A 23,594-nucleotide genomic window follows, 5' to 3' on the forward strand; every position below is an offset into this window, starting at 1 on the left:
AACCCCATCTCTACTAAAAATAGAAAATCAGCTGGGAGTGGGGCGCATGCCTGTAATCCCAGCTACTCAGGATGCTGAGGCAGAAGAATCATTTGAAACTGAGAGATGGAGGTTGCAGCGAGCCAAGTTGACACCATTGCACTCCAGCCTGGGCAACAAGAGCAAAACTCCATTTTTAGGGTGGAGGCTCATGCCTGTAATCCCAGCACTTTAGGAGGCCCAGGTGGGTGGATCACCTGAGGTCAGGAGTTCGAGACCAGCCTGACCAACATGGAGAAACTCTGTCTCTACTAAAAAAAAATACAAAATTAGCTGTGTGTGGTGGTGCATGCCTGTAATCCCAGCTACTCGGGAGGCTGAGGCAGGAGAATCACTGGAATCTGGGAGCCAGAGGTTGTGGTGAGCTGAGATCATGCCATTGCACTCCAGCCTGGGCAAAAAGAGTGAAACTCCATCTCAAAATGGAAAAAAAAAAAAAAAAAAAAAAAAAGCTGGAACATATCCCCCATTAGAATTCTTCTGGTTTAATTCTAACCTACCATGTGGAGGCAGAGAGGTAGATAAAGTAGGAGATTACATGATACTGCCCTTTCTATACACCACAGGCTATTAGCCAACTTTATTTAATAAGGATCTATGAAGTCTACTTCTAAAAAGGAATATAAATGGTTTAAAAAGTTAAAATTATAGATATAAATATGAAGTTATTTTTGAAAAAAATCAGCCATCAGATAAACACACATAGAAATAAAAGGTTTTAAAGGAAAATAAATGTGCAGTATATGCTCTAAGTTCTTTGGAGAGGCCTTAAAGGCTACCAGGATGCATATAGAGTGATCCTGTTTGTAAGATTTATAATAATAATGACCATTGATATATTTATCCATCTGTCCTCCATCTATCCATCTTTTGGCTGTAAATCACAATAGGTAACAGAAATTCACTGTCGTGAAATTCGTCCTGTTGGATCACATAAATCCATCAAGTTACAGTGAACACCTGCTCTCCCTTCGTCTTTCCTCAAGTCAACTCTCTTGGAAAGTTAACCCTTGGCAGGCTTGCAGATTTATTAAGCCATTCCCTCAGAATTTTAGAGTAAACAATCATGTCATTATTCTCTGTCTTTACATACAGATCTTCTATTTCAAACAGTTAAATACATATTTGTTGCTCTACTAATGATTCTCAGATCCTAGGTCCTCATATTCACCTCGCAAGAATGGAATGATAATTTTTCTCATCACTGGTCAGTATTTTCTTCACCAGTTGTCCAGTATTGGGCACGGATGTAACTCCAGAATTTCATTCAATGCTTAGAGTCATCCAAGCTCTGGAGTATTTGGCATCACTATCAGAAGATTTCTTCATCTTCTCATTCAGTGGTCAGTAGAAAAGGAACCTATTCAGTATCTGTCACGTGCCAGAGACTTTTCTAGACTAGAGATACAACATCTAATATTACCCTCTGATTATGTGCAATCAGAGACCAATTACTAAAACCCTGAAACACTCTTTCCATTAGGTCACTGTTACCCACTTTAGTTATCTACTCATCGAAGGGGCATATATGCATTATTGCGTGGTGTTTGAGGTGAAGAGTGACATGAGGTGAGGTTGCCAGGAGTCAATCATGCAAGTTTTAGAAAGTCAAGTTAAAGACCTTAGATTTTAGGCTGGGTGCAGTGGCTCATGCCTGTAATCCCAGCACTTTGGGAGGCTGAGGTGGGCACATTGCTTGAGCTCATGACTTGGAGACCAGCCTGGCCAACATGGCAAAACCCCATCTCTACTAAAAATACAAAAAATAGCTGGGCGTAGTGGTATGCACCTGTAACCCCAACTACTTGGGAGGCTTAGGTGGGAGTATCCCTTGAGCCCAAGAAGCAGAGGTTGCAATGAGTTGAGATTGCACCACTGCACTCCATCATGGGCGACAGAGTGAGACTCTGACTCAGAAACAAAACAAAACAAAACACACAAAAACTTAAATTCTAAGTGGAATGGGCAGTCGTTGAAAGTCCTAAAGAGGTAGACAAAGTAGGACAGGAAAGTGACATCCTCTGATTTTTTTCCCTATCAGCAATGTCTATTACCTAGTGCCAGAAAACTTTAGGGCAATAGTAATTAATTTCTATAATACTCACTATGATAAGCTAAATAAATAGAGTGTTTTCTACAACACCAAAAGACAAAATTATATTGAGTATTGTTTTAGTGTTAAAAGTGCTATGCTGTATACTTGTTTAAAAGCTAGCATTTAAATTATTATCTGTATTTGAGTTATGAAATGCAAACTCTCCCTAACTAGAATATTTAATTTACCAGAACAGCTGAATACCTGAACAGTTAACTCTTAGAAATGTTCTAGTTTTGACAGTAATAAGCCAATTCTGAGTTTTTAGCACTTCAGAGTTTTCCAGTTGTGACAATATTTACATATTTACATATACCAACGTTGACAATCTTAATTGGGATTTAAACTAATTTAGAGCCTTCTTTTTAAACCTCCATAATTCCTGAACTCAAACCCTCACAGAGTTTTGTTACATTGCCAGTCAGACATGACATCAGATTTTAGCTTTACCACTAACTGTGTAATGTCAAAAAAAAAATCATTTAATCTCTCAAGAATTCAGTTTCTATGCCTTCTTCACACGATTATCGTATTAAATGAGAAAATGGGTTTGGATATATACATAAAGTGCTACCCAAGCAAAAATTAATATCATTTATTGATATAATTATTATTACCATTTCAGTTGAGAGTTGAGAAATAGTAAACTGTCATAGTATACATCATATAAAAGTAAAGAGTCCAACCCATTTCAAATGGTAAGGTCTTTCTCTTCCTTTGTTAATACAGAAAGGGGAGGAAAATCCACATCTCTTCGCAAATCATCTAACAGTGTGCTTTCCGACTCCTTCTGTTATAGTTTGGGTGTTTGTCTTCCATATCTCATGTTGACATTTGATCCCTCATGTTGGAAGTGGTGCCTAGTGGAAAGTGTTTCGGTCATGGGAGAGGATCCCTCATGAATGATTTGGTATCATTCTCAAAGCAGTGAATGAGTTTTCAAGCTGTTAATTTCTATGAGAGCTGGTTGTTAAAAAGAACCTGGCACCTCCTCCCCTCCTCTCTATTGCTTTCTCTCGCCATGTGACCTCTGCACACACTGGCTTCATTTCATCTTCTGCCAGGAGTGTAAGCAGCCTGAGGTCCTCACCGGAAGCAGATGCTGGTGCCATGCTTCTTGTGCAGCTTGCAGAACCGAAAGGCAAATAAACCTTCTTTTCCTTCTAAACTACCCAGTCTCAGGTATTTCCTTACAGCAACACAAGTGGACTAGGACACCTTCTGTTGAATAACATTGACTCTAAGATTCTGTAACATCTTATTTAATTTTCAGTAATCTATTAAGACAATCCAGTGTTCACATGAGGCATGTATAAACTGAAGCTGAATCCATCATCTTCCTCCCCAGCCAGTTCTTTTGCCAGGGTTCCCTCTCCAAGTAAACTGGTGCCATCATCCTCCAAGATGCTCCATCCAGAAACCTGACAAGTATCTTTGATTTTTCCTTTCCACATCCAAACCAGCAGGGAGTGCTGTTAGGTTTCTTTCTTGTATCTATCCAATCTGTTCACATGGGCTTCTCCCATCGCATGAAGCTATCACCTTTGAGACATGGCCTCCAAGATTGCCATGGAAAAGGAAGAGAATGTGAGGATGTCACCTCAGATACTTTACCACTTCAGCCAGGAAGAGACAGAATTGTGCTTTTATACTGTTGGCCAGCAGGAGTTTGGCTTATGGACCATGTGGCCTCACCTACATGTGAGACACTGGAAACAAAGTCCCTGGCTGTGAAGTCACTCCCCAGCAACAGCTCTGCATATGCAGAAGAGAAGCTTGGCTCTTTGGAAGTCAACTAGCTGTTGTTTTCAAACCCTGTTATCCCTTCTCTGCAGCCCTGAGCTCTAGTCCCACATAATTAACTGGCTCTGCCATTTACTCCTGATGTTACTATGAATAAACTTATACTTCTCTCAGCCTCAGCATCCATATCCACAAAATGGATCTTATCTCACAGGTTAATTATGAAGACTAAATAAATCATGCATTCAGAAACTTAGCAAAATCAATCACTTATCACAATAAATACTTTGGTTTTTTAATTTTTATTTTTTATTCTCATAGGTTTTTGGGGAACAGGTGGTGTTTGTTTACATGAATAAATTCTTTAGTGTTGATTTCTGAGATTTTGGTGCATCCATCACCCAAGTAGTATACACTGTACCCAATTTGTAGTCCTTTATCCCTCACCCCCTCCCACCCTTTCCCACCGAGTTTCCAAAGTCCATTGCATCATTCTTACACTTTTGCATCATTGTAGCTTAGCTCCCACTAATAAGTAAGAGTATACAATGTTTGATTTTCCATTCCTGAGTTACTTTACTTAGAATAATGGTCTCCAGTTCCATCCAGGTAACTGCGAATGCCATTATTTAATTCTTTTATGTGCAATAAATATTTTTGGGAAATTGAATATGAATGTAACATTTGACCCCGGGATAATCCTTAAAATTGATGGAATTAAAAAATATATATATACTATGACTTACTGAATTACTTTTTTCCCCTAAAGCTGCTGGTTGTTCCTGTTCTTGTATGGTGACTTTTACTGAAGGATTAGAAAGAGGCGATGATGAGACACAATTAATGAGTAGCTAAATTACATAACATCAGGGAAGAGATGAATGTCTGGTTTGGTAAGATAAGCAAAACTGAATTCCAAAGAAATTCAAACAATAGGCACACAGCCACACAGAAAATTTTAGACGAGCCTGGTCTCAAACTTTCATCCCTTTACTTCAGTTTAGTATGCTTTACCAAGTTGCTTCATTAGATATGAGTGGGTATATACGTGTAATAAATAACTATATATAATCACATAGAAAAGTAAATGTTGATATCTTCACCTAGAGAGAACACAAACTCATACCTAGTTTCTGTAGTACTCTAGCATATAGAGTAGTTTTAGTTTTTTTGAGTATGGTTTTTGTATCTACTTCTACACTAAATATATCTATTTACTTTCTAAATGTCTGGAACAGTGCAGTGAACCCTATTTGGCTGAATAGCGTTACCTGAAAATCTGACTCACATTTCCAGTGACGCTAATAACTTTTTAGTTGAAATTTGGCTTAGCATTTTGATTAAATTTTCTGTTAAGTGCTCTAAAAAGACTTTCAACTGATGAGATTATAACTTCAAAGGCAGAAGGAAAGTAAAGGGTAACTTTAATAACGATGAAAAAAAAAAAAAAGCCCAGAATAAGATATCATTAGAAACAGGGTCTGTAGAAAAGCCAAGGTCCAAATGCCAAATCTGAATGAAGCTAATTTTGTGGTGCTCTCCACAAATGTATTTTGTTTTTTTCTAAAATAGTCACATTTACAAGATAAATTGTATACTGAATTCAAAAGTTTGCTAGCATCCTAGTCAGGTTGGCTCAGATATTTCTCCTCTGAAACTCAGTTGAAACCAGAGGCTAGCTCTAGTCCCTTCTGTTGAGTTGCTAGCCATCTAAATACATCCACACATCTTGTTCACTTCTACCATTTGGCTTAAGTGGTGCAAACCTCTGTGATTTCAGCAGAATTCAATCTGTTAGGAAGTCACCAGAACACAGAACTCCTTAGCTGGTGTGGCATTAGGACCTGGTCTGCTATATTTCTCCAGTTTTATCTGTCACTGTAACTCTAAGCACTCCACTCTGAAACCAAACGAAAGTTATTTCTATTCCCTAAACAAGTCTGCACATTTGTGGTCTACGTATTTGCTTCTGTTTGGATGACTCTCTCTTTGGATGATCTTGTCTTCAAACTGGCCACAGAAACCTTCCCCTTCTCAAGCTGGTTCAGAAATGCCTCACTACACCTGCTGGAAGTTGGATTTCAAAATGGATATTTTTCCCTTTCTTCCAAATTTCACTTAAGACTTCATTATAAAACTCACCGAATTTTGCCTCATATTACAGTTTACATTGTCTTTCTTCTTTTAGATTTTAAGCCAATTGAAGGCATTCGTCTTATCTCATTCATCTTGTGCCCATTGGTGATCCTAGTTCAGTGTCCTGACTGCAGATGGAACATTCACTATGCTGAGAAGAGGGCTCCAAGCCAAGCAAAGGCTCAAGTATCAAAAGTGACCTTCATCCCTGTGGGATATAAGTGACCAAACCAGGAGCTCTTAAATTAAGTCTTCTTCCATTACTGAGGAAAAACAAAAACCCTCGACTAAATACTTATTTGCTCATCTACACTTGTAAAAGAGCATGTGTCATAAATACCACGAACACCCTAAAAATACAGCAAAGTAAATGAAGAAGTGGAAGGAAAAGTGAGATTAAGGCATGGCGAGTCCATACAACACTGAAGAGACCCTCACACTCTCACTCAGTGCCTCCTCCCTCCTGTTTTAAGGTTAATCTCCTTTTCCATACTAGAAAAACAGCAGAAAATCAGAATGAGCCAAGGGGGCAAAGTTAAACATAAGTATTAATGGGAGCTGCCAGAGGGGAAATGAAACATCATATACTTCAGAAAACCAGAGAGCTTTTATCTTCACGCCAGCAGCCCGAAGCAGAGCAACAGTGTCTGGTAGCTCTGCTGAATTATAGCACAGCATGTTAATTGATATTCTAAACAATGATCAATGTGAAAAATGCTTTTTAAATGGTTTTAAATAGTTACAAAAATGTAACTTTTCATCATCAAAATATAGGTTAAATTAGGTGTAATTGCTTAAGAAACGTATTAGTAAGAATATATATACATATATTACAGATTAGAAATATCATCAGATATGAGGTTGTTAAAGGATACATCTTAATCTCCCAGAAAATGAGATTCTGTAAAATAAGAAGAGCTAACTATAAGCTAGTATTTATTAAATGCCTGCCATGTACTTTTCATGCATTATCACATGAAACTCACAGCACTACACTGTGGAGTGGGTATAATCATCTCCACTTTGCAGATGAGGAAGACCTCTCTGAGAAGTCCTGCAATTTGCCAACATGGCATGGATAGAAAGTGATGAGCCTGAGTCACATTCGGGCTCATGGAAACCCAAGGCCAGTATTCTTGCCCCATTTTCACGCTGTCTGGATGGGTGGATGAGGAGTGGGCATGTGGGGTACACAATGCCTTGACTATGTACACACTGAACTCAGCTCACACACTCTTTGGTGATTCTCCTAATGCTTCCCCTTTTTTCCTCTCCCAGCACTCCTGGGAACATCTGCTCTATCTGGTCTGTTCTCTCTGGTCCACTCAGTTTTCTTGCTAGCGTTGTTATAGAGAAAGAGATTTAAATGAAGAGAGAAAACAAAAAGCAATAACAAGAACTGTCAAGGATGGCAAACGGGAACCAAATATCCCCTTTCCACCAAGTGCTTGCTTTTTAAGTAGGCTTCACCTCTAAAGCATATGAAAAGGTAAGTTGTCAGGCATCTTTGTGGAGGGTGTCCCCTGGTGGAGGGGGGTGGGGCATTACCCTAGACCTTTCAGGGAATCCCCTGTTACAGAACATATCCAGCCAAATAATCAGAGGGCAAGGGGGAAAGCAGTACTGTTTCTATCTCTGAATTGTTAGTTTTAATTTTAGTGACAGAGTACAGTGATGACTTCTGGCTTTTCTCTTCAAATACTTTCAGCCATCAATTTCCAGCCAAACCCACCCCACCACCATGGTGCAAGCACGTCTCATCAGCAATTAAGAAATAACTTTGAATGTCCACTTGAATTCTGTTATTGAGGATCAAATGTAGTAAAATTCCTATTACAACATAGTACAGTTCACAGAAACTGTGCATGGCTCCAATCCCTTTTTCATCAGGGTATGTCTTTTAAGATTCTATAAAAACATATTCATGAACATGGTATGATAAGTCTTACACCACATAGCAGTGACTCTTAATCTCTTTTTGGTCACAAACTCCAGTGAGAATCTAACAAAAGTTATAAATCCGCTCATAAAATACAGGCAAGAACATATCTACCAATCCATGTATAACATTCCCGGGAGTTTACAGGCTGCCTAAATGTATCTGCAAACCCCAATTTAAGTCCCTCACTCTGTAGGAACTCAATATATATAGTTTTTGCATTAATGTGTAAAAACAGTGAATGATAAATTATCTTGGCAGAGACAACCCAGCTATGCTGAGCATTATGGTGACTCTTTGTCAGATACTAAATGAGTTGCTTAACACCTTGGAAGGAATCAGAGCCTGAGTCAGGCTTAGAATACACAGTATCTGTCCCTGGTCTCATGATGATGGATGCTGTGAATTACAGTCAATCAGTCATGTCCTCTGTCATGTCTGCCTCATGGAGCCTTCCTATTTTTCCTCTGGCTGGTCTACTCATCCATCTGTTTCTATTACACAGCCACAGTGCTTTTGCTGGCCCCGCAGCTTTCAAAGCTGAATAGAAGGAGAAAAAAACCCAAACCAGTTATTTAAGAAGCAGAAATAGAAATAAAGAGCTTGGTCATTACCAATGATGATAAAGGAAAAAACAGACATAGTTCCTACTGTGTGATAATTATTTCATACAATGCTAAACCCCCTCACATACCTTATCTTGTTTAATCCTTAAATCAATCCTGATGGGTAGGTATTATCCATGCACACTTTTTACATGTGGGTAGCAAGAGGTTCTGAGAGATTAACTGACTCATGTAAGATCCCATGGTGAATAAACAGCACTAATATTTAAATATATTTGAGCTTGACTACAGGCCTAGTATTTTTTCCTACTACATAATGCCTATTTTTAAAAAATCTGAGACTTAAGTTCATGCTTCCTATATTTTGAAATTATCTATGTCTGAGAGATCTCAGATCTTCCCCAGATGAAAAGATGTGCATGGAGGGAGGAATAAAGGTGACTTATACCTTCCATAACACTCAGGTGAATTCCAACATTGAGGTTAGGTGGTCTTGGCTGAACCACAAAGCAATCGAAACCTTAACTGGAGAACTGGACCTCAGTCCGGGAGCGTTCAGACTCACACTGCCTTTTCTCTCAAGACATGGCTAATTGAACCACAGACATAATCAGTGGTATTGAGCAATAATTCCTAAACATTGTATCCGCTTTCCATTCACCCTCAGACACCAAATTAGCCTTCACCTGCATGTCCTCTGGATCAAAAATAAAAACCTTGATGAACTGTCATGACAAAAGTGCCAGCTTGTTTTGGGCTATAAAGGGGTCGTGAGTCATTGTTTGGGCTGTATTTGTTAAGGGCTCTGAGACACACTAGATAGCACAGTAGTTTTGTGACATCCGGACTGTTTGCCTCCTCTCATATACCTTTAAAACACAGTTTGCTATAATGACTGTGGCATCAATCTCCTTAATTCAAGTATCCAGGTTAAAAACAAAGCCACATCACAATTCATTAGGAAGATGACTTGGGGGTGTCACATTTCTCTTTTCTGCCTTGACAATTGCCCGTTTATACATTTTTTAATGTCTCTACTCTTTAAGGGAGGTACCTGGTGTAAGGTAAGGAGCTTTATCTGGGAATTACTGCCATAGAGCAATTGCCTGCTCACATGAAAAGCCTTTAATGTTTACTCAGAGGATGTCTCCCAAAGTCATACACAGAAGGATGAAATGGATGCTGTGTATGAAGAACTGAAAACATTTGCTATTTGTAAATAACACTAAATAAGAAGAAGACAGTGACAGAAGATGGGGCTAAAGGGTCAGGTCATGGGGGTCCCTTTGTTCCACGGAAGTGGCTTGGACTTCATTCTGAAAGTTACTGGATGCAAATGTAACGTTTTAGTGAAATATTTATGGGGTTAGATTTGTACGTATCAGGGAAGATGAAGTGAAGAGCAAAGACTAGACATAAGGAGACCAGTTTAGAGAACGTGGTGACAATTTAGTCAAAATATATGATGGGAGCCCTAAAAGAGGAAGTTGCTCTAGAAATGGAGTAGAAAAATAGTGAATTAAAGAATTATTTAGGAGATAAAGTAGGAAAACCTAAGTGAATGATTGGATATTGGGTTGAGGGAGTGGAAAAAACTCAAAATGATTCACAGTCAGAAGTAAGGGGCTACAGGTTGACCAGGGAAGGCTGAAATGTCTCTGACTGTACAAACTACCGGTGAAACCACTGCTGATCCAATGCAGTAACTCACATTTTTACACAGTGGTGATAGTTTGTGAATTGAATGTTCATTACATTACATATTTCATTATCCCAACCATCCTATGAGATAAGCATTATTTTGTCTATTTACCATTGGATGAGAAAACGGGTTGAGAGAAAGTTAAATGGACTTGGTCAAGGTCACAAAACAAAGCAATGGTAGAGTGAGGGCTCAGACACAAGTTTATACAGCTAAATGTAGAAAACAACTTCTTTTTAAGTGAAACAATATAAATTGTCCATTTTGACTATTTTGGTATTTTCATGTTATTTGACTTGGCAGTATGCTATGTTGTTTCTCTGTGGAGGAATCTCATTGTCTGAGACAACTACGATGGAAATGCTTTTTCATTCATTATTTCGGCATCTTTCTTTTGCTGGTGCATTCTAGTGGTTTCTTGCATGGAATATTTTGCTACATTATAAGATGAAACTCAGAACTCTGGTAATAAATCCAAGGGGTGAGAAGTCAAGTAACTTCTTTGATCAGTAGAAACATGTCCTTCCTTCCCCAGCACTTTTTCTTCTTAAATATCTCATCATATTTAGCATACCTTAGAGGTATTTTTCCAGAGACAGATCCTACCTATTTCACCAGGTTACCATGAAAGTAAAATAAGATAACACATATAATGGGGATTCATAAACTATAATGTGCTGCCCAACACATTTTTCTGTGTTGTTATTCTCTGATCAGTTATGGAATAAAAGGAAAGAAGACAAAAAACTATAGTCAATATCCTCTGGACTCCTTTCCAATTCTTAGTATATTCCCTCCATTAGCACATTCCAAAGTTCATCTGAGATTGATAAAGCAGCTAGCTGTTGATTATATCTAGCTATTGAAAATGAAAAGAAAATACTCCATAGCAACTTTTGTTATTAAGATATTGGGGGAAAGTTGGAAAGTGATTGTTTAGACATAGGTCTATCAAAGATAATAATCTTAACCATACTTAGCATTGGTCTCTTTTTCTCACTAATTTATTCTTCCATTCTAGACCTTGCTTTAAGCATTTTGCTTAAAAATATTAGCCTTTCTACCCTGAACATTTATATTAAGCTTTTAATCAAGTGTCTCTCAATGTGTTTCATAGCTCTCAGTGTGTTTCCAGCACACCGTGTGGTCTGTGTGATTGGTTCTAGATTTTTATTTCTGATGCTCTATCAGAGGCAGTACAAGTTAATATTCTAATTCTAGTCCTTTAGTTTCAGTTAAAAAATTTCTTTATAATATATCAAACAATTGAGAAAGCATTGTTTGCTAATTTTTAAAATGAAAATTTAACTTGGTGGATCACTAACCACAGACACTGTCCAAATTCTGTCACTCAGAAAGTATGGGATTTGATATATAATTCTTACACAGGAAGTGATTTCTATATAAACCCTAGTACACATCTAATGTTTATTAAATAAAAATCTCTACTTGGTAAGCACCATGAAAGATTTGAAATACTTTTTTTTTTCATAAATAGCCTGAGAAACCATTATTACTTTGTCCTCAAAAACTGAACATTCTATTTCTTTCTCTTTTTCCAAGCAAATGCTTGTCAAAAAGCATTAGCTTAACATTTATCATTTATTTTAGGACTGATTCATTTAGGCTTCACCTACTTGCAGGATATATAAGGTGAACTTTCTCATATCTTTCTCCAGATATACATTTGTAAGGCAGAGAAAACAAGCACACAAACAAATCCCATTGCTTGCCACAGGTAATAACTAGAGCAGAGAACGTTATTTTCTTTCAGAGAGGCCAAAGTTTTAATTGAGGGCTTCATTTTCTAATATTTCTAAAAATTTATGTAAAACATTCTTACTAAGTTCTGGTAAACTTCTGGTATTACCATGAGCTAAATGTGCAAACTTATTACAAAAAAAGAATCTCTGTTTGTAGACATCCAGTTATTATTAGTAATTTTCAAGGTGAGCCAGGAGACAGCATGAGATATACCTTTACATTGGTATTTTGCACCTGTAGAGCTCTTGACTGCTTCGGGGCTTTTATGTACAGTATTTCATTTGTTCTCCATAACAATCATGGCAGGGAGGCAGATCTCATGACCGTTCTCTAGAAGAAGTTCCCGGGGTTCAGAAAGCCCAAATCAGAGGTTTCCAGTCATGGTCACATGTGGATGATGCAGGGAGCTTTTAAAATGTTCATATCTCCATTGTAATTCTGGGATTGAGGCCCAGGAATTTATACATTGAAAAGGTCTCCAGGTGATTCTGATGCAACTGCTTCATGGCTCAGTATTTGGGAAGCTCAGGTCATATGGGTCAAGTTTCAGGTCTCTCAAATCCTATGACAAGGTTCTTTCTGTCACCCACCCAAGCTTTGAATCTTTCAGATCTATTATTTGGACTTTAAATTTGGATCTATTTGGACTTTCAAGCTGTTCTAGTAGAAAATCCCTGGGGTCTGAGAGGCCAATATTCTGCTTTCTCCAGATCACTGATTCTCAGCTTAATGAGGTCTCCCCTATGTACACCTGAAGTTAGCAGCTCCTTGGTCTGTATGTAAAGGAATTAGGCAGATATATTTGGGACATTGCATCAGAAAGGTGGAGTCTACAGAGAAAGGGATCCATGTACTAATTTAGGGATATTGCTTTACTAGTCTGTTATTAGGAAAAGCTTTCTGAATCAGAATGAAAGTTGAACTAAATTAGTATTTTTTCAAACTGCAGGCAACAACTCATTAATCGGTCAGGAAATCAATTTACAGGGTCTTGACAAGCATTCTAAAAATGAAATTGAATGTGGTAAAATGTAGGCCTCCTTATATACAGGAAGAATATGTATTTTGGTTTATTTCTGCTTTTTTTGTAAAGTACTTCACTTTTGATTTTTATATGTATATCTGTATTCTGGGTTCAGTGGAACATGTTTTCATTACTGTGGGGGATAAGTAAAGAAATTTTGAAAACAATGGACTAGATCATTTAGCTTTCTTCTCATTATAGATTGTTAGGATTCTATTCTTTTCTCTCTCACACACACATGCACACACTCAAAAACAAACAACCCCTCCCCAACTCTGATAAAAATAATGGACAGAGAAAATTATACATTTTCTGAAGCACTATAAAGGTTGCTTTTAGCAGAATCTTTTTACTTCTTTTGAGTAGGACTAGCATGTGTGTACTGGAAAGCCAAGCACTACAATCTGTGTTCATATGGAGAAGTCATTTTCACTGGTAGGAAAAGGGTTGAGCACTAAATCACCACAAATTTTCAAAAACAAGTCTAAATTAGTAAGGTTTTACAATATAAACTGGGTTTACTAAACACCATCCCAGGAGATCCTTCCTGTTTTTGGTATCTTACCTGTTCCAAGCTACTCTACACACTATTGGTGGAGTGAGTTTTCAAATTTGCAAACCTAATCACGTCACGCCCCCACCTAAAATCGGCACATTTTCTGGTAAAATCCACAGGCTTGCAAGGCCTAGGAGACCACTTATCATCATGACCTAACCTACCCACTGGCTTTACTGGCTGCTCTCCCTCTGACACTTCATAGTCCAGTAACATTCAACCACTTGCATCCTTTCTAACGGCGCACTGTTTCAGCCTCTCGTTTCTAAGCACACTCCTCTCTGCTCTGAATTCCCTTTCTCAACATGTTCACTCAGCAAAACTCCTACTTGAGCTTTGGGATAAAACATAATCATTGCCTTCTCTGTGAACGTTGCCTTGTTAGTATCCTCTAGGTGGAACTTTTTACTCTTTCCTTGCTACAACCATCAGAACTTATAAATGTGTTATTATGGCAACTACCATGGGTGTGACTTTTCATTGACATGACTTCCATTTCTAGGAGGGGTTCTCTGCGCTAGTTCCCCTTTGATTCTCTAGTTTCTAGCGGAATGGTAGAATAAATGAAAGCTATTCAAATTGAAAAAAGATTCGACCTTGGATAAAAATTTTTGTTTAAATGTGAGCCATAATAACACAACTTATGTAATGAATTTCGTTAAAAAATTAAATTTCTATAAACTTATTGAAATGAACCCAAAGGCACAAAGGCTGACTGTTTAACATGCTGTTCATAAGGCTGCATGTTAAATGCCACTGAACAAAGGCAAAGCAAAAACTCACTGAGCCCGAGAAAGCTGTGTCTTAAATACCCATTACAATGGAGACCAATGTGTCAAATCTTGTAAAGGTTCTATCAGCATTCATTGGACCTTGGGTTTTAATACTGCCCACCCCTCTGGGTCACAAAGATGGTATCAGGGATCATTTCTGTGAAGACTGAAGGGAAAACCCAGACTCTCTTTAGTGTTCAATTGGAGTTCATCAGGTTGAAAATAGATCCCAAGTGTCCAATTCCCTGAAAGGCAGGATCAGCCATTTAGCCACAGGAAACCCGAGGAGAGGGTAATATTCTCTATAAGACCTCAGAGTCTCCTTGGTTACAGGAGCCTAAAGTTGTTTTAATATTGTTTTAGCATTTATTTAGCCTGAACAAAAATCCTCACTCACAGTATTGTGTACATTTTCCTCACATACTCAAAATCTAGTGGGGCAGCTACTAAGGCAGCATAAATACACTTGTAGTTAAATAAGATGTGTAGCATGGAAGTCTATCTTTTCATACTGTACATTCAGACTGACAAGAGAGGAGGCGCATGAGGGTTTGGAGAGAGAGTACGGCTTTGTAAAAGGGATTCTCCTGGGAGGAGAATCAGGACACCAGGATTTTGTTTGTTTTATTTCTGCCTCTGACTTGCTGTGAATTTTTAGGCATGTCACTTAGCCCCTGTAGCCCCAGTCACCTACCAGTGGTGTAGATTTGGGCAAGTCACTAAAACCGTGTAAATCTCAATTTCTTCAAGTACAAAATTAGGCTGATTATACCTATCTTATGGGATTTTATCAGGAGTAAATGAAATAACATGATGAAATATGTTCCCCTATGCCCTAGGGCAAAGGTTCCCAAATTCACTTGATGTTTAAGTAACATTTTCATAAAACAGAAATACCTAACAGTTTCATTCATCAAGCAGTTAGGTTCGAATAACTTGAGCATTTCTGTCCTTAATAACTTAGTAGTTGTTTGAAAAAATGCACAGAAATTGAAAGAAAAATAACAACTGAATTGTATTTATAACTAACCATAATTATTTACTAATGAGGGGTATGTTGCTTGTTGAGCCCTGGGTAGAACACTGCCTTCTTCATTTCACATTCTACATTTTTTTGTACATTTTTGTACATTTTTTCTACATTTGGGGCTGTGCTTGCATTTCATCCCAGTAAACTTCTAAAACTCAGCTTTGCAAGGATATGACGTCATCTAAAGGAATGTGGCATGGTTTTATGGTTTTGATCTGTGTCCCTGCCCAAATCTGATGTTCAGTTGTAATCCCCAGTGTTGGAGATGGAGCCTGGTGGGAGGTGATTGGATCGTGGGATCGGAGTTCCTGTGAATGGTTTAGCACCATCCCTTTGGTGATGTTCTGGTGATACTGAGTTATTATGGAATCTGGTTGTTCAAAAGTGTGTAACACCTCCCCGCCACTTTTCGTCCTCCTGCTTGGCTGTGTCAAGTGCTGGCTCCCTTTCACATTCAGCCACGATTGTACATGTACTGTAGAATGTACATCCGCACGTACATTCTACATCTACATGTACATTCAGAAGATGCTGCCATGATTCCTGTACAGCCTGCAGAACCGTGGGCCAATTAAATCTCTTTTCTTTATAAACTACTCAGTCTCAGGGATTTCTTTATAGCAACATGAGAACAAACTAATACATGCGACCAGAGGTTGAAAGTGTGAAGTACCTTAAGCTCATTCAGCATCTGACAGATATCACTTCGTTTTCCTTGGAAATGTAAAGCATTCCAAAGTTAAAATTTAAATTTGGTACACAGTTTGGAAACTGTGGCTCTAATAAACAGTAGGTACTCAGGGGCTCTGAAGTAGATGAATTATCTCTTTCAGGTAAACCATTCTATGATTTGTTAGTTTTTATTGCTTTCCTTATACTACTAGTCTGGATAGAGTACATGTAAAGAAAATCAATTAAAATCACCCATTTCTGTTGTTTCTGGATTAAAAGACCCGTTTACTATCAAATCAAGTAACTAGTGTCAGCATCTAGATACTGATCATCTTTGACATTTAAGGTTGCTACTTTAATTATTGCAAAAGGGACAAATGTCTTTTTAAAAATATACACTTGCCCAAGAGAACTTACTTTTCTCCATGCCGGCCAGTTGTGTTCCCTTTCTGCTTGAACTATACAGGACTTTAAAATCTGTTCACAGTTTACCAGCTGTATATGGAACTACTTTTTCAGGAATGTTGTATTTTAATGCAAAATCACTCAATTTGTAGACTTTTTATTTATGCAAGCTAAAAACATTCAGCAAGCATATGAATCTTGCTTAGAAGAAGTGAAACTGGGAAAGGAAACAAAATGTTAATGCATAAAATCCTGTTTACATGGCATGGACAGGGGATAGAGTACTCTAGAAAGTCCCATGCTCTGAGAAGGAGAATTAGTACATAAATGCTGACCCGGGGGCTCCATCTTGTGTCAATGGCAACTTACTGTTAATGGCTACCTTGAGTGTGCGTTGAGAAGGATTCTGAGGAAGTAAGATCTTCAGAAAATTCTGTGCGATGATCAATCAATGATGTCTGTCTTAGACTGGAGAATCAGGGCTAAGTGGAAACATACTTGCTGCATGTTTGCTGTCTCTGGCTGAAAATATATAGTACTGCAGAATACTCCCCCTACCTCTCATTTTTAAGGGGACAAAAGCACCAGATCTCACTTTTGCTTAGTTATTTGATCATTTCATATTAAAACAGAAAATAAAACAAATAGCTATAAACTAACATTCTGTCAAGTTTTAAATAAGGTGCTCAGGCTGATAGAATGTTGGATAAACAGTTTTCTGTTATAGAAAACCAGATACTGCATTTTCTCACTCATAAGTGGAAACTAAATGAAGAGAACTGATGAACACAAAGAAAGGAACAACAGACATTGGGGCCTACTTCAGGGTGGAGGTTGGGAGGAGGGAGAGAAGCAGAAAAGATAACTATTGGGTACTAGGCTTAGTACCTGGTTGATGAAATAATCTGTACGAACCCCTGTAATATGAGTTTACCTATACAGCAAACCTGCACATGTACTAAAGGAATTTTTTAAACCAGTTTTCTGTTTTAATATTGATAAGTCAAGCCAGATTAGGGAGTAAATACATCTTTGGGGACTGTCTTCAAAGTAAAAATATTATGAAATTTTAAGAATACAGCTACCTTAAGTTTGAAAATATTTGAGTAGCAGTCTTTCCTATTCTGAAGGAATAATTCCCTTTATTTGATACTTAATTGCAATAGATGCAATTGCAATCCTTGAAATGCTCATTGCAGATCTTTTTAAAAATCTTTTGAGATAATTGTAGTGTAAGAAATAACAGACCCCACATACCCTTCACCCAATTTTGTATTACAGTATTAACATCTTGTATAATTACGGTACAATATCACAATCCGGAAATTGACATTGATGCTTAGAGTGGCAGAAGACAGTCAAATGCCTAGGCTGATAGGGGCAGGTTCCCAGTGGAACCCCACCTCCAAGCGGAAATCAGTTCAAAGCCTGAAAGCCAAGCTGCAAGTTAAATCCTTGGACCAGATTGAGAACTTGTCTTCCCCTTTGGTTTGGTTTCCTCTGATTTGTTTCCACCTTTCACCTATTTTACATATACCTACCCTTTCCTAATTGGTTTGTCTACACTGTTGTGCCCATCTGAGTGGTATCTTTGCTTTATGTTTTTTGCATACTCACAAACTAATCAGCACACACTCCCCATTCTGAGCCCATAAAAGGCCCCAGACCCAGCCACACAGGGGACTTTCCTGCCTTCTGGTAGGGGAACCACTCCACCCATCCTGCATTCCCTCTCCGCTGAGAGCTGTTCCATCACTCAGTAAAATTCTTTTCGGCCCTCTTCATACTTCAATGTCCGCATATCCTCATTCTTCTTGGGCATGGAACAAGAGCTCAGGAACTGCTGAATGTAGGTACAAGCTATAACATTGGTTAGCTGGGGCATGCCAGCTGGCTTGCAAAGTGACTGAGAAGAAAAATCCTGCATCGATACAATACACCCACCTTATTCAGATTTCACCAGTTTTATATGCACTTGTGTAGGTTTGGATTTTAAATGTGATTTTATAACACATGTAGATTCTTTTGCTCACTACCATAGTCAAGCTACAGAACAGTTCTATTACAAGGATTCCTTGTGCTGCCCTTAAATAGTCACAGCCACCTTCCTCCTCCCCCTCTTCAAACCACTGGAAGCTACTAATCTCTCTTCCATCTCTCTAATTTTGTCATTTCAAGAATATGAACAAATGGACTTATACAGTATGTATCATTTTGAGATTCGTCTTTTCAACACAGCACAATGCCCTTGAGATCCATCCAGTTTGTTGTGTGCATCTGTATTTCATTCCTTTTATCACTAAGCGATATTCCATAATACAGGTTCCATATTATGGCTTGTTTAATTAATCACTCTTACTGCACATTTTATGAAGAGGTTAGAAAAGCTAGTAAATGGAAATAAAAGCACAAGCTCCCTTACATGCACAAAACCTGAGAGTGGAACTCAGGAGTTCACCAATATAACTTTTATCTTTATCTGCTCATATTTTGTGAGGTTGCGGAAGGTTTGAAAGTTATCACCCTTAGCATGGTGAAAACTTGATTAATAGAAACAGCACACTGATGAGAAATAATGTGCTTTCAGCTCTAAGTAGGGACTGATGATTTCATTGTGGCCTATTCCACGGATCACAAGATACATTTTACTCCCAGTAAAAACTATGAGCCATTGGTAGTGGCTGACTAGAGGACAGTGATGAGAAGAATTCGGAGGGTGAGTTCAGGCTTAGCAGAGACAGAACCCAGTTGATGCTTGATGTCCGCCATAGGCACTGGCAAAGATATTGCCACTTCTGTGCCAGCTGTTTGTTAACAGTAGTGTTAACAGAGCTAAAGAAAGGTCACACCAGCTGAAAAGTCAATGACCAGCACGAAGTGTATGAAAACAGTATTTAGAAAAACAACCTGATGGCTCACGCTTGTAATCCCAGCACTTTGGGAAGCCGAGGCGGGCGGATCACGAGGTCAGGAGATCGAGATCACGGTGGAAACCCGTCTCTACTAAAAATACAAAAAATAGCCGGGTGTGGTGGCGGGCGCCAGTAGTCCCAGCTACTCTGATAGGCTGAGGCAGGGGAATGGCGTGAACCCGGGAGGCGGAGCTTGCAGTGAGCCGAGATCGCGCCACAGAATTCCAGCCTAGGCGACATAGCCAGACACCGTCTCAAAGAAAAAGAAAAAAAAAAAAGAAAGAAAAAAGAAAAACAAACCTGATAAATGTATCTTTGGCATTGTTCAGGTGAGGAGCTCCCAGTAAACAGCATGTCCCTGGCAAATTTTTCTTTGTAGTGTGAAAGGATGGCTCCAGCCAGGAACTCCTTCATTACAATCTCCTGATTCCTTTTTAGTCTGAATCCACACACATGCAGGAAACATCTCATTCTGAGAGAGAAAGCACTCACCAAAGGAGTTAAAATATTTTCTTCTCCTAATATTTGAGTGTTTAGAAAGTGACAAGGAGAGTGTTAATGCATTTTCTATACATTACCTCATTAAGTCTCCCACAATCTTGTGAGGTTGGGTCCTGTCATTATCCCCATGTATAGATGAGGACTGAGGACTTGAGAAATTCAGCACACCACCCAAGCTAGGAGAGGGATGCCCTCGCTGTGCGTCTCCACTGCCTGTCTTTCTCCTTGGCCTTTTCTTTCTTAGTACAAGTTAATAAACCGGAGTTTATTTTACATTCAAATCTTTATATACAAATCTCTGGTGAGTCTGGGTCGCACGACTGCTCCCACATTCCCAGAGCCTGCTCATCTCTAAGCACTGGCAAAACCAAGTACCTGGATCTCCAAGCCTAAGGACCAGACCTGGGAAATGGAGACCCAAGTGAGTTTTCTGAAACCACTTTGCTTAGTTGTGAACCAACCTTCCTAAACCACACTCTTCTTCATCACACTAACAAACCACCGAACAGACCTCATCACAAATGATAAAACTACTGAAAAAAAGTTACATTTACACGGTAAGAAAGTAAGTAAATGTTAATAACAATATGTCTAATAGTTGAATTGGAGCAATTTCCCAAGGAGACCTACAAGGAAATACAAAGAAATAATTTGGGGGACTAAATAAGTGTTAGAAATTTTAGATAGGTACACACCTTTACATTTCAGTGAAAAAAAAGTTTCTATTTTTTCCTTTCACATAGCTGTTGATTCCCATTGGAATACCCTATGAACAACCTTTGTTCTCACTTCTAGATTTTATGGCTACAAAAATATTTAAAAATTTCTAAATGTATACTCACTTTCCACTTTACAACTTTAAGTTGTGAAGAAAGAAAAGCACACTCTTGTTACTGGGTAACCATAATAATAGTTTTATTTCATTTCTCGTAGTAGTATTCGTTAAGAAACATTCAATGCTAATCAGAATATGTATTCTATTCTTTAAGAATATTATTAGATAAATATTATTTAAAATTTTGGAATCTCTTAATCTTATTTAGAAAAAGAGGAAATATAACAGATTTTTTTAAAAAGAAAAACTTGGCAAGTTACAGAGCAAATGAGGACCAGAAATGGGTCTGTTTTTATATCTTTTTTAGAGACAGGGTCCTGCTCTGTTGCCCAGGCTGGGATGCATGGAGATCATGGCCCACTGCAGCCTCCACTTCCTGGGCTCAAGCAATCCTCCCATCTCAGCCTCCTGAGTAGCTGGAATTACAGGCATGAGCTGCTGTGCCTGCTGAGCTGGGTCTCTTTTTGACCTATCAAGTGAAATTCATTGTGCCTTATAGCTCATCCCAGTATTTCATGTTTTCTAAATGACTAGAAGAGACCCTTACAAGAGAGCTATGTGTCAAATCAGCCACATGTTGTAGTAAGTGCTATGAGACAACTGATGATCAATCAATGTGAAAGGCAAACAGAACTGTAGAACAACAGGGAGTCTTATTCATTGCTAGTAGAAATGCAAAGTGATACAGCCACTTTAGAAGACTATCTAGCAGTTTCTTATAAAATTAAACATACTCTTACTGAATGATCCAGCAACTGTGCTCCTTGGTAATTAGTAAAATGTGTTGAAAACTCTGTCCACACAAAAACTTGCACACTGATGTTTATAGCAGCTATATTTATATTTGCCCAAACTTGGAAACAACCATGATGTCCTTCAGTAGGTGAATAAATGAATAATCCATTGTACATTCAGACCATGGAATATTATTCAGTGCTAAAAAGAAATGAGCTATCAAGCCATGAAAACACATGGAATAAGCTTGAGTGTATGTTACTAATTGAAAGAAACCAATCTGAAAAGGCTACATAGGCCAGGCGCGATGGCTCACGCCTGCAATTTCAGCACTTTGGGAGGCAAAGGCGGGAGGATTGCTTGAGTCCAGGAGTTCAAGATCAGCCTGGGTAATGTGGTAAACCCTTTCTAAAAAAAAAAAAAAGAAAGAGAGAGAGAGAGAGAGAGAAAGAAAGAGAGAGAGAGAGAGAAAGAAAGAGAGAGAGAGAAAAAGAAGCCTACATACATACTGTATGATTCTAACTATATGACATCGTAGAAAAAGCAAAACTATGAAGAAAATAGGAAGATGAGTGGTTCCAGGGGTTAGGGTCAGGGAAGGAAGTCAGAGCACAGATCTTTCAGGACAGTGAAACTATTCTGTATGATTCTATAATGGTGAATATGTGCTGTTACACATTTGTCCAAACCTATAAAATGTGCACCACTAAGAGTCAATCCTAATGTAAACTATGAACTTTGAGGGAGAATGATCTGTCTACATAGGTTTATAAATTGTAACAAAGTTATCACTCTAATGGAGAATGCTGACAATGGGGGAGGCTACGTATGTGTAGGGGCAGGGGATATATGGGAAATCGCTGTACTTCATGCTCAATTTTGCTGTGAACTTAAAAGTTCTCTAAAAAGTCTATTAAAAAGAAAAAATACAGTAAGCAGGACTGGAAAAAGAAGGAACTTTATCAAAACAGGGATGAGAAAGAATCTGTGTTCATCACCTAGATCATTCTAACAGGCTTATGTTGAGGCTAAGAATCAGATCTTTGGCCTAAACAAGGTACAATTATCTGAGAAAATTTTATTGTTGATAATTGAATCAAGATACTTTGTAAGGAGGAATATGGCATTATTGGGGAAATGGTTTGATAAGATACTTCCAGACCAAATTCAGAATGTGTAGAAAGGCTGTAGATAGAGGGAAGGGTCAGAGACCTCTTCTCACTCCTGCAGTAAGATGGTCCATGCTCAACTGTAGAGAAAATTCAATGAACACAGAAGATGTCAAGTTTACTGTGGGTGCATGATATAAAAACATCTCCATTGCCTTAAAAAATTTACATTGATGACTAATATGGAGGTGTTGGTAAGAGTGCATTTTTTTGTTGGGGCAGTTTGTAAAGGAGGACAAGTGAGCCACTGACAACTGGGCTACAGAAAGAAAACGTATTTCTCATTTTAAGAAATTCTGATATATGCCAGGTGCAGTGGATCGGGTCTGTAATCACAGAACTTTGGGAGGTTGCAGGGGGCGGATCACTTGAGTCCAGCCTGGGCAACTAAGGACACCTCATTTCTACAAAACATTGAAAAATTAGCCAAGCGTGGTGGAGCATACCTTTTCAGATTGGCCTCTTTCACTTAGTAATATGCACTTCAGCTTCCTCTATATATTTTCCTGACTTGATAGCTCATTTCTTTTTAGCACTGAATAATATTCTATGGTCTAGATGTATAAGGTTTATTCATTTACCTACTAAGGACATCATGGTTGCTTCCAAGTTTTGGCAAGCTACTTGGAGGCTGAGGCAGAAGAATCCCTTGAGCCCAGTAAGTCAAGGTGGCAGTGAGCTAGGATCACACCACTGCATCCCAGGCTGGGCCACATCTCTGTAAAAAGTAAAAATAAAAAGCAAAATAAAATAAATTCTGATATACAGAACCCACACTTATACAACAAATAATTAGACAAAAATTATTTTCTAACATGTTGTCCAATTTCATAGAGTTTACTAAAGGACTCCCTTAATCAAACAAACAGATGTAGGTAGATTCTAATTGTTCCTAGGAATGCACAAGAAAAATATACATTAAAAAAACGCTTGTTTTTATCTCCAAAGTGAGTAGGATTATCCAGTGGACCACATACACATTTGCTTGTCCTACTAAA

At 38.3% G+C, this 23,594-nt stretch overlaps 1 protein-coding gene across 48 annotated transcripts in view; it reads right to left on the reverse strand.

The window, feature by feature from the left end:
* Window positions 1–23,594, reverse strand: part of SGIP1 (SH3GL interacting endocytic adaptor 1) — a 215,892-nt gene that overhangs the window by 135,368 nt on the left and 56,930 nt on the right. For 2 of the 48 annotated variants that reach the window (XM_065520803.2, XM_065520785.2), the window contains exon 1: window positions 23,178–23,253. The exons of 28 other annotated variants lie outside the window; for them this stretch is intronic. In XM_065520803.2, coding sequence (XP_065376875.1) covers window positions 23,178–23,193 — 16 coding nt within the window. In that variant the 5' untranslated portion in view covers window positions 23,194–23,253. Of the gene's footprint in view, window positions 1–23,177; window positions 23,258–23,594 lie in introns of those variants that run through there. 18 more of the 48 variants (XM_065520890.2, XM_065520792.2, XM_065520825.2 and 15 more) reach the window with 15 other exon arrangements.

Source organism: Macaca fascicularis, chromosome 1 (assembly GCF_037993035.2).
Source record: "Macaca fascicularis isolate 582-1 chromosome 1, T2T-MFA8v1.1".
In the NCBI taxonomy this organism is placed as follows: domain Eukaryota; kingdom Metazoa; phylum Chordata; class Mammalia; order Primates; family Cercopithecidae; genus Macaca; species Macaca fascicularis.